General features: G+C 42.1%; 1 protein-coding gene across 1 annotated transcript in view; it reads right to left on the bottom strand.

Annotated features, from left to right (window-relative positions):
• Positions 1-12,085, bottom strand: part of lcor (ligand dependent nuclear receptor corepressor) — a gene marked incomplete at its 5' end in the record, with an annotated part of 97,261 nt that extends 85,176 nt beyond the window's left edge. Inside the window, one exon of the mRNA XM_084075677.1 lies at positions 11,986-12,085. Coding sequence (XP_083931803.1) covers positions 11,986-12,085 — 100 coding nt within the window. The remainder of the gene's footprint in view (positions 1-11,985) is intronic.
• Between the last annotated feature and the right edge of the window lie 732 nt (positions 12,086-12,817).

The following is a 12,817-nucleotide window of genomic DNA, read 5'->3' as shown; positions in this document are numbered from 1 at the left end:
CACGCTGGTGTCCTGCACCGGAAAATAGCCGATCTACAAGCTCACAACGCGTCGCAGCGCGACGCGTTGTGAGCTTGTAGATCGGCTATTTTTCGGCTTTAGTCTTACAGTTAAAAATGGCCATTTTTTGGTTTGTTTAAATGGCATTCATAGAATTGGCATCCTCCTAATACGTTGATGTCCTCACAAGAATAATAAAACAAACGTGTGTGTGTGTGTGTGTGTGTGTGTGTGTGTGTGTGTGTGTGTGTGTGTGTGTGTGTGTGTGTGTGTGTGTGTGTGTGTGTGTGTGTGTGTGTCAGATCAATACAGTGAACCCTTAAAAAGTGCTAGGAGCCGGAGGATGAATAAATGTGAGGCTTATTAGACTGTAATATTCACCTCCCCCTCACTGCTCCGAAAGCAGCCTTACATTTTAGACAACCACGTCACACACACACACACACACACACACACACACACACGCACACGCACACACGCACACACGCACACACGCACACACACACACACACAGACAAACGCACGCACACACACGCGCGCGCATGCACGCACGCACACACTCACTCAAGCACATGTTGGATGGAGGATGGTGCTTTAAAAGGATTTAAAAGCCTGTCTCCAGAGCTTCCATGCTTGGATTGGTCCTCCTCAGCTGAGCTAATGATTTTTTGTTCTCCTTAATCGTTGTTTTTTTTTTCCCGGTTATTAAAATTCTTGTATTAATATGAATAAAATGAACGTAATTTAGACGTAGTAATTCACATGCTAATTATTGCTAAGTACTATCTGAGCGTGTCTTTAACAAGAGCGCTGTCGTAATGACGTAATGAAAGGAAGTGAATTGTGAGTGAATTATTATTATTATTAGGGCTGTTTGTTAACAGTGTTAACCCATTAAACCCAGGGGTTTTCAACTGATTTTGACCCAGGGACCACCACTATTGTGCGTGGTGCTGGTGGGTCCATCATAGACCCACCCCACACAATAGTGGTGGGGGGGTTCATGCACCACAGGGAGCTGGAGAAAATAGCTATAATATCAATTTAATATCTAATAAAATGCAGTGATTTTGTTTGAATATGATGGATTTTTGTATTTTTATTTTTATGGTCAAAAATAGCAGCTGTGAACTTGTATATCTGCGATTTTTGAATAGCCAACGCAAAAATACAAAAATGACACAAATTCCCGGTGTTAAAGGGCCAGTTCGGGATCCCATTGCCTAACAAGACAAAGCTCTTTTTGCCACGTGACTCTTTCTTTGATGAATAGAAGCAAAGCGAAAGGGAATGACCTCTCAGTAACCACCTTAAGCCCTATCTATACTTCTTTGTATAACGAATAGCAAAAAATAGCCGATCTGCACTCTGCAACATTTCTTTGCATCACAAACAACGGCGAACACAGATAGCAATAGGGTGGTCTTTGAGATTTGGCCCAGCAGTTGTTTTCCTGTGAGGTGTGTTGGCCTAGAATTGACTTAATAGAGAGGGAACTATGAGTAAACTACTCGTCTATTAATGAAACCACAAAACATACTGTAATAACCTGGTCATTTAGACTTTTGAGATAGGTAAATGTTCTCAATGAAAATGTCCAAGCAGGGATTTGAATTTAGACTCACATTTGTTAATGTCGTTGTGAGTAAGAGGCAAAATGTGTGAGGAATCATAATTGTTAATCTTCTTATCTTGCCCTTCCATAAAATTAAGATAAAAAACCTCTGTGCTTTCAACGTGGTGTAATTTACAACATACATACATACACACTCAAATTCTCTTCAATTTAAGGAAGACGTCTTCATTTGTACCATATAGCTGAGAATTAGACAAAGGGATTTCCATTGACAGTCAAGTGTTACTCTTCAGTCTGGGCATTTACCTAACAATTGATGATAACCACACTGTATGCATGGTTGTGAAAGTGTTCCGCTAACTGCCGCCAGCAATGTAGGAACCATTATAACGTGTGCATGCGTGCGTGTGTGCGTGCGTGTGTTTGTTTGTGTGTCTACATGTGTGTTTTGTGTACAGTGTGTCTTTGCATGTGTTTAATTCATGAGTTGTATGTGTATTGTGTGTGTGTGTGTGTGTGTGTGTGTGTGTGTGTGGCGCGCGTGTGTGTGTGTGTGTGTGTGTGTGTTTGTGGGCAGGGCTCTGGGTATACCACAGAGTCACTCGTTACTGAGTGGGGGTTAATCTGGGCATGTTTGTTTAAAGATCCCATGCCCACTGGGCATGGCACAGTGCCAGGGCCCCTACTGCCCACAGGTACAAGGCTGCAGGGGGAAGAGCCGTTTCTCAAAGACAGACAGATGGGAACGTTGAAGCAGTAAAAAAGAGATGATAATAACACAGAGAAGAATGGCTGAAAGAGGAGCATTCCCAGTCCCTCGTAAAGCATTGGCACATGTTCACAACAACACGCCTGGAAGGAAGATGGCCGACGGGGGGTTTATTATACAACAAATGCATGGCCACGGAAACAAGGCATAATTATTTGCAATTCAAAGATCGAATGACTAGGGCTCCATTATTATGATTTGGCCTTGGAGGACCATGGGATTGCACCACATATTATACCCAGGCAGTTACAGTCTCACTGTTGCATTATGCACAACCTGTACTTTAACCCATTAAGATCTGAGGCGATTCTTTAAAAAAAAATCCTAAAAAAGAACAAAACAAGATTTTTCAAAAATAGCAGATCTACAAGCTCATAGTGCGGCACTCGGTGCCACGCTATGAGCTTGTATATCTGCTATTTTTGATAGGCCACAGAAATCTAAAGTGACACAGATGCATTCCAGGTCTTAATGGGTTAATTATAAACAACGTGGAATTTATTTACATTTTGGTTTGTTGACAGAATGTATACGGTATGTACAGTATGTCGCCTCTGTCGGGTGGAAACCTCATTATGTCCGAAGCTGGTAACTTTCAAAAATAGCAGATCCACAAGCTCAGCATGGACAAAACAGACACACAAGAAACACATATTGTGTTTTTCTTTTCATAAATCAATGCCCTACTTCATCATACAAGAGTGTCGCGCCAGACTCGGTTTCGGCTTATAGATCTTGTAGATCTCACTATTTTAAAATGTTTTTTTTAAATAATAATACTAAAAAAGAAATGGTTATGGACATACAAGGTTTCTTTTTCCACCCGACAGCGACAATATATATATATATAAGTGTTTGTACACCGACGCAGAAAAAACACACAAGTACTACAAACTGACTCTGGGCTGTGCTCCATCGATCAAATACATTGAAACACGATTCTTAAGCTCAAATATTTCCCTCCAACACAAAAGGATCCATTATTGAATAACTGGGGAGGAATTTGACTGAGATTTCTAACGAGGGCAGAAGCAAACATTCCTGTTTCCATTCCTGTTCCACAAAAGAATAGACTTGCCCTCATTTTTAGTCATTGTCTCTCACCTTGTGAGGCTCTGCGTGTGTGTGTGTGTGTGCGTGTGTGTGTGTGCGGTGCTCGTGCGCATGTCAAGACGCAAGCACTTTGTGTGTGCATTCAAAACACATTTGAAACAGTGCATGAACCCATATATGGTCTCTGTCAGGTGGAAAACTCATATCTCCCAAAACGATACTTTTCAAGATTCAAATTCAAAAAGTAGCAGATCTACAAGCTCGAAACGCGTCGCTTCGCGCCGCGTTTCGAGCTTGCAGATCTGCTACTTTCGATGCTTTTGTGTGACGCTGTAGTTAATTTTACAAAAAAACACACAGAGAGTTAAAACACGGAGATAAGAGGTTTCTGCCCCGACCGCTACGATATATATATACACAATGTCCAAAAAAATACCACAGCACGAGGCCCACAGCCAACAAAACACTCTCCACTGGCCCATTGTCTTATGTAAGGTGAGACAGTTCACACACACACAAAAAACACACACACACACACACACACACACACACACACACACACACACACACACACACACACACACACACACACACACACACACACACACACACACACACACACACACACACACACACAAGGGGGAAGGAACACTTACATAAATTTAGGGTTAAGCCCATAGTACATGCGGGTTCAAAGTTTGGTTTTAAGGATTTGGGGGACTTTGATCATTTTGCAAGGGCAAGGAGTGTGCATGAGATTGAGAGAAAGAGAGAGAGAGAGAGTGACAGAGAGAGAGAGAGAGAGAGAGAGAGAGAGAGAGAGATTTTTGCCCAAAGTTCAGGTAAGATTCAGGTTTACGATGTCTCAGTTAAGCCAGGATTATACTTAGTTAGTAGCGTGCCGGAAGGTGTGGAGCACTGACAAAACAAATAGCCAAATCTACAAGCTCACAACAATCAGGGGCTGTGGCTGCGTTGCGAGCTTGAAGATCTTCTTATTTTTTGGTTTCGCCACCACAGCGCAGTGTAACTCAAGTATAAATCAGACATTAGTGTTGTTATTCACAGCTCTGATTGCTCAACAACAACACAGACAGCGATCAGATGCCAAGCAGCAAAACGGCATGCCATATCACTGGGGACCGTCCTTGTGACAACTTGACAACCACAAACCGATCTATAAATGTCTGCGTTAATAAAAAAAAAAGAATAATAATAAACACTCGACAATAACGTTTCTCTAGGACACGGACAAAGCCTCGCGATCGGTGATTAACCCATTCAATCTGGGAACGAATCGGTGTCATTTTAGGATTTCTTTGGCTATTCGAAAAATAGCAGATATACAAGCTCATAGCTCATAGCGTGGCACAGAGTGCAAATGTGTGCAAATCTTTTAATATATATATATATACATTTTTAACTAAAATCTTTGCTTCTGGGGGTCCCTGGAACAAAATATTTTGAGATGGGGGGGGGGGGGGGGGTCGCGGACAAATACATATCACTTTGGGGGGTTCTTGACCACTGAACCACTGATATTATAGCAACATAAAAAAAAATTCTCCAAAAAAACTGTTAGGAATTAGAAGGCATTTGTAGAATCCCCAGAAACAAAGATTTTGGTAAAAGAAAATGTTTGCTTTAAAAAACATATATATTCAGAGATTTGCGCACATTTTCAAGATTTTTCCAAATAAATAGCAGATCTACAAGCTCGTAGCGCGGCACTCAGTGCCACGCTACGAGCTTGTAGATATTTTTCAATAGCTATTTTTGAATAGCCCAAAGTATACAATAATTATAAAAAGTAATACAAATCTAAAATGACACGGTATATGTTCCCGGATTGAATGGGTTAAAAAAAATCAAAAATAATAAACACTCAACAACAACGTTTCTCTAGGACACGGACAAAGCCTCGCGAGTGGCAATTAATGGCCGCGGTATTCTTATTCCATTAATGTTTTGAAAAGAACATGACAGTCCTCCTCAGTTTGAAGAATAAACAGCGACAAAACACGCAAACTATTCACTAAGACTGCATGGAGCTCCTACGACAACAACAACAGACTGAAAAGAAAATAGAGAGAAAAAAACCGAAACCTGCATCTTTTATAACTCGGCTGCCTTTCTAATGTCTTGAGGAACAAAAACAAGACAATTCTGTTTTAGGAATACAGGATGCCTCTTGAAAAGCCCACATTAAAGATGCATTTTTCAACTATTATCGCTGTCATGTTTCCCTTCTCATTTCTGGTCTTTCATACACCCCCCCCCCCCCCCCCCCCCCCCACCCCACCCTACCCCTCCACCTGTCACATCTCTCTAAAACACAAACACACGCACACGCGCACAGCTTCAGTCAACATTCAGTCAGTGCCAGAGGTGTTTTGTACTTAACCCAATCTTGGATTTAACCGCTTAAGCCCTATATAAATATATATATATATATATATATATATATATACACTTACGACAAACAGCAAAAAAAGCCAGCCATCTCAAAGCTCACAGCGCTATTTTTGAATATTTCTACATATCATTCTTGTCCGGCAGAAACCTCTTATCTCCACGTTTTTAACTTTTTGTTTTTTCGTGAATTATTATTATTATTTTTTTAATTATTCACAAAAGCATCAAAAGTAGCAGATCTACAAGCTCGAAACGCGGCGCGAAGCGACGCGTTTCGAGCTTGTAGATCTGCTACTTTTGCTATTTTTGAATCCTGAAAAGTAACAGTGTTGGACATATGACAATATTTTGACAATATTAAAATTGTATTTTTTTTTGGGGGGGGGCAGCAAATATTTTGCCTTTAAATCACATGCCCAAAACAGGGGACGCCACGGCAGGTTGATTGAAAGCGTTTAAGTGTGCGTGTGGCGCCCAACCCCCAGCAGCACCTCCAGAAGCACCACCCCCTCCCCCATCCCTCCTCCCCCAAGGACGAGGGAGGGAGGCCCCCGCCGGCCGGGTTGGCATTGCCCCCCTGACAGCAGCAGTGCACAGATGGGAAGGGACCCCCCCCCCACCCTGCACCACCACCACGGCCTGGGTCTAGGTCATCATCGGGCACACATGGGGGGTACACACATACACATACAGTGAGTGGTGCATGGATGGATGGATGGCTGGATTTACAGCAGCACACACACACACACTGTAGGCTAATACAGTCAAAGTGACACACATAATGGCCCCTCCCGGACCAACAAACAACAAACACTATAGGGGCCTTTTGTCAACCGTATACAATGGCGAACGACCCCTATATAGGATCATCAGATCTGCCATGATCTCTCTCTCTACTCTATATGCAGAGATCATCACCATAAGGGCCTTTTGTCATCATGATATGGTTGCTGCTGTCGGGGGGTTGGAAAAACCTCATATCTCCAACTTTTTTTCTGTGTTTTTTTTCTTCGTAAATCGACGCCCCTACTCAGGGACGTCACGGGCTCTCAGAAGGTGGGGGGGATGGACTTTCGGTGGACTATACCCCTTATTTTACACTTTGGCTATTCAAAAATAGCAGATATGCAAGCTCATAGCGCGGCACCGAGTGCCGCGCTATGAGCTTGTAGATCTGCTATTTTTGAAAAATCGTGAAAAACATTTGTAACTGTCAAATGTAAACAAATTCTGTATTTTAAGGGTTAGGGTCAAGTTATTTAATTCTTATTTTTGCCTGATTTTACCAATTTATTATCAAAAAATATATATATATTTATTTATTTTTTCAAAAAGTGGGGGGTATGAAATCACGGATCTGTGAGAGTGAGGGTGTCGCGTCGTACGCACAGTGAATGGCCGTGACGCCCCTGCCCCTACTTGATCGTATACTACAACGTCACACGAAAACAACAACAGTAGCAGATCCGTAAGCTCAAAAACGAGCTTACGGATCTGCTGCTTTTGATGTTTTTTAATTTTCAATCCTGAAAAGTAAGAGTTTCGGAAAATATGAGGTTTCCAGACACGACAGAGACGATATACACAATGGTGATCCCCCACAGGATCACCATATCTGTCATGATCTCTGCTCTATATGCAAAGAGATCAAATCTCAGATCAACACCATCCATCCTACACCCTTCTGCTTCTCATCCACACACACACACACCACTCTACAACATCCACCCCCCCCCCCTCCCTCCACCCCTCTTTTGCTAATGCACCACATGTTTTTTTTTTTTTTCTCCTTTCCTTTTCTTTTTCGCAAAAAAAAACCCCATGAAGAGAATTAACAAGATGAGAGAAAAGTATGAGAGGGTAAATCTCCAGGGGTGTCCGTCCATCTGTGGTGTGTGTGGCGCGCATTACTGAAATACCACGCAGCGACCTGCTAAAAACTCTGACAGAGAGAGGGAGAGGGAGAGAGAGAGGTGCGAGAGAGGAGGAGGAAGCGGGCGAGAGAGAGAGAGAGAGACAGAGTCAGAGAGAGAGAGAGAGAGAGAGAGAGAGAGAGAGAGAGAGAGAGAGAGAGAGAGAGAGAGAGAGAGAGAGAGGGAGAGGGAGGGAGGGAGGGAGGGAAAAGAGTACAGAGAGATAAAGAGACAGATAGAGAGAGAGATGTGGTGGTTGTGCATGTGGGCATTGTAACTTAACGTCTCTGTCGAGGGGAAACCTCATACGTCCAAAACTGTTACTTTGCAGGATTCAAATTTGAAAATGGCTAAAGTAGCAGATCTACAAGCTCGATCGAGCTTGTAGATCTGATATTTTTGGTACTTTTGTGGGACGTTGTAGTGTGATCAAGTAAGGCGTTCATTTAAGGAAAAAAAACTACAAAAAGTTTGAATATGGAGATAAGAGGTTTCAACGATAAGTTTGTGGTGTAACCTCTCTAATGTGGGACTATGACTTGCCCCAAAGCACCCCCCCCCTCCCTCTCTCTTCATACTACTGTACGACCCTTGAGCAATCGAATTAGTCATAGTCGGCTGCCTACTGTATATGTGCCAAAGGAATTAGCAGTAGGCCTATAATTAATACATTCTAATGACATTAACCTTTCTCTTGCATGTGGCTCACACATCAATACAGCATAGTGAGTGAGTTCTGGACACTTTGAAGCACGTGCTGCTCTCCTAAAATACCTACCCTGTTTTTAGGCAACCCTTTTAAAGGGCAGTCTTCCAACCCCAACGGTTTTCATTCCAATACACTGCAATTTCGGATTAACAGCGATCATGTATTTTGTTTTGAAAGCAAATAAGACGATTAAACTGAAACAGAATTACCGGTACACTATTTGGGGTATAAACTAAATCTTTTGGCAGCTCATACCTTTACCTTTTTCTTTTCTCAGGGTTGTGAATATATATATATATATATATATATATAATACTGTATCTAACTGTATCTTTAATGGCAGAAAGCTATTGCAATCACAGATATCACATATTAGTGCTTTATTACTGTTTTCAAAACAGTATTATGTGTCATTTTCATGGTTTTATCTGGATTGTTGCAACAAAAAAAAAGTGTTTGGGCCAGATTCTTAAAAAGCTGCTTCTGTGCTCCTAGTGTTTCACAGCTTTTAAAGCCGATTATCCTCCAAACTATAAGTAGCCTAGTACAGGATTCAATCTAACCAGCATTGATATAACCAAACCCACCATTGTAGGGCAGCTGTAATAATACATAATTCACTCATAATAATAGCCTACACAACGTAATAACAACAAGCATAGCCAACCACAACTGAGTAAAATATCCTTAAATACAGTTTTAGTGTAAAACAAGACAAGCACGCCCATGTCAGACAAAGAGAAATGTTAATTAAGTACATGTGACACTGACAGTAATATATAGTCCATCAACACCCACCCCATGACAAATGTGTGTCTGACTTATTTAACTTTTTAAAAGAAAGAACTAGTTTCTGTTGCCGAAAGCAATAATAACCTTGTGGCTATATAGCTATAAATCTTCCGTTTACTAATTACTTTAAGGTTATGTGGCAGGCTACTAAAAAACAAAACCCAAAAGCATTAGGCTATGTTATTCGTTTTAGCCACTCAAAACCCAGTATCGGTATTGTGGCGAAAGCTTTAGCTGAAAATAGCAGATCGACAAGCTCACAAGGGCTTGTCGATCTGCTATTTTCAGCCCCCATAATAACAGAAAACTGAAAAGACACTAGTACTGAGCCCTGATGGACCATAATGGGGTTTAAGTGGTTATGGTTGGTTATGTAAACAGTTGTAAGGCTACTGAAACCAAAACCTGAAAGCATTAGAGGTTATGTTTATTCGTTTAAAAAAAAACATAATTATTGGTCTATGTCAACAAAACAGTAGGCTGTTGTACTGTATGTGGATTATTATTATTATAATAAAACGGTTGGATGGTTAAGTGGGTGATGGGTCACACAGAACATCTGGACTGAGGGAAATTCATCCAAAAACATTGTGAAAGCCGCAACACCCTTTTATTTCCCACAGTGTGTCGATAAAAGCCAGATTATAGGAGCCAGAGCCATGGAAAGCAACCACAGAGAGAGAGAGAGAGAGAGAAAGAGAGAGAAGGGGAGAGAGAGAGAGAGAGAGAGAGAGAGAGGTTGGGAGATCAGAGGCGAAGAGTGGATGATAATCTCGCAATAACATCGGATACGCGACGATCTAACCGGATTAAACAAAGCTAATGAAATACCAGAAAGAAGAAACAGGGGAGGGGGGGCGAGTTGAGAAAGAAGCATGGAAAAAAACTAAATAAACGCACGGACTCGATTAAAACTGTAAAAAAAAAAAAACACACAAAAACTACATTTGATGCAGTTTTGTTCATATTCGCTGCAATTATACAACAACCAAAGCTATTTCTATACATCATCCCATAACCCAGTGGCAGTACTGCATCACAGAGTGTTCCTACAACAAGCAGTATATGGTATACAGTAGTGTATATATTATATATAGGCTATATGAATAAGCATCGCTTTAAAAACTGTGCTGAACAAATCCTCAACTGTCGAGTTATCAGCATGTTTATACATCTCCCCCTATAATAACCCAGCACTGCATCACACCTGCAACAAGCCTCTATAGTGTGTGTATATATATAAGCTATATCTCTTAAGAAGGAAAAATCATAAACATCGCTTCATAAACTGAGCTGAACAAATCCTCAACTGTCGAGTTATCATCACCATGGGCTTCAATGAAAGAATCACTTCAACAAGTAGCAATAAACGAGCTTTCATTCGTGCAGTGCACATCAGGGGCCATCAGAAAGCAAAGCCCTATTTTTCCTTGTCACCCCCCCACCTCCCCCTAAAATACAAAATTATTTTTCACTGACATTTCCCCAATGCAGCAATGCGCGTTCCCGACCCAAACGCCGATTTCGAGGGCAAAACGCGCCGGTAGCGCGCACCATATAGCCAGTGTTGCCAGATTTTACGAGAGAGATAAGCAATCAGGGTCTATGAAAACAAAGCCCCAAAAGAAGCGACTATTTAGGCTATCTATGGCTTTTTGAAAATAGCAGATCTACAAGCTACTGTGATCTGCTATTTAAAAAAAAAAAAATGTTGGGAGGAAAACAAATAAGGTAACTTTGGAATATTTTAAAAAACCTTTTAAACAACGCAAATCTTGTATGGGGGTCCCTGGCTGGCACAGCATATCTTCAGATGGGGGCCCACGGACAAATACATATTAATCTGGGGTCCTTGCCATGTTTATGAACCACTGGTTTAAACAACATTTAGGAAACAATTAAGCCCAAACAAGCAACAACACTTTAGAAACAAGACGGTAGCATGCTTTTGTATAAATCTGTGCCACCATGCATTTTTTGCAATCAATCATTCAATCAATCATTCAATCAATCAAAACAAGCCCCCAAATTAAAGAAACGCACCCCGCAACTAACCAATATTAACAAGCAACTTAACAGAAAAAAAACAAGCCCAAAGTCGCTTATAACATAAGCAGACCTGGCAACGCTGCCTATAGTGCCAAAGCTCCACCGGCATCAGTTTGGAGAGCAGAGCGGCGGGAGCGCGCACCGCCCTCCCCCCACCAAAAAAAAGACCCAATACGCGGAGGCGCGCACAGACATACAGCACAGCCTGAGCCCAGCAGCCAGCCACCTGATTGGCTGAGCCACAGCTCCATCTGGTACACGTGACACGCCCTGCTTACAATAAATAAACAGCAATGAAATAATATAAGAGTGGGGGGGTGGGGGGGAGGTGTGCCTATAGGTCCAGATTGGGCACATTTTAAGAGCACCCTACCCCCACACCCCCCCACACACTGTCACCAAACAATCACAGAAATAACAGACATTGCACAACAACTGACAACAATTATGATCCCCAAAAACAAACTTATAAATTTGGAATATTTTTTTGGACATAATATGTCCGGTGGGAGGCGGGCAGTGCCGAGGCAACAGCCGCACGTTAAAAAAAAAAAGATGACAGCTCCGCACTGAGCTATAGATTTTCTCCTCCCATGGAAAAAAAACCATAACAGCAGAATTTTAAGTACTTACTCCCCTCGAACCCCGCATATCCTCGCCGTCCGGGCCCGGCCGAACCCCCGTAACAATGCCTTAACGAATAGCTTACCTACACAGTGAATGAGTTTGTGCCTCCACGAGTCAAGTTCCTGCCGAAAGCCGCGCCTCTCTACCGTGCATTGCTGCCTTTTGCACAGACGACTCGCCATTTTCTATCGGCCCCTCCCGCGGGCGTGCACAACATAGTGCTGGGTGCTTCCCTGGCTGCGCGCACGTCACCAATAGTTTTGGCTGCTGGGTGGAGTAGCGATACGATATGAGGGGAGTTAGTGCTGCAGCATCCCTTTCTATATGCTGCCTTGGAGAACGGCGTTGCCAGGTTTGCGAGGGAAACAAGCACAACCAGGTCGAGGTCAATGAAAACGAGCCCAAAAGAAGCGACTCGCTTCTTCAATCTTGACACCCCCCCAGAAAAACGCGGGCAAAAATCCTTGATTTTGCGATGAAATGTGCGGGGTTTTTAGCTGATTTTATGAAGTGAAATATGCGGGAAGTTGCGAAATATGCCAAAAGTTGCAAAATATGTGAAATATGCCAAATATGTGAAAAGTTGCGAAATGTGCGGAACAACACGAGAAATGCGATTTTAAAAAAAATCTTGAAGAAAAATTTGGAATATTTTTGGAAACATTTTAATATCTTGTTTGGGGTGGGGGTCCCTGGCATAAAATATTTTTCAGATGGGGGTCCGCAGACAAATTTGTGGGGGTACTTGACTTGAAAACGTTTGAGAACCACTGGTTACTTTAAACTACACTTTAGAAACAAGCCCAACAAAAACGCAACCCGTAACTATCCAATATTTACAGGCAACTTTACAGAAAAACAAGCCCCAAAGTCGCTTATAATAAGCAGACATGGCAACGCTGTGGAGAGAGAGC

This window comes from Gymnoscopelus microlampas (genome assembly GCF_963454915.1).
Source record: "Gymnoscopelus microlampas genome assembly, chromosome: 2".
NCBI classification, from domain to species: domain Eukaryota; kingdom Metazoa; phylum Chordata; class Actinopteri; order Myctophiformes; family Myctophidae; genus Gymnoscopelus; species Gymnoscopelus microlampas.
Note: the sequence above shows the minus strand (reverse complement) of the source record. Positions and strands in the feature narration are given on the sequence as shown.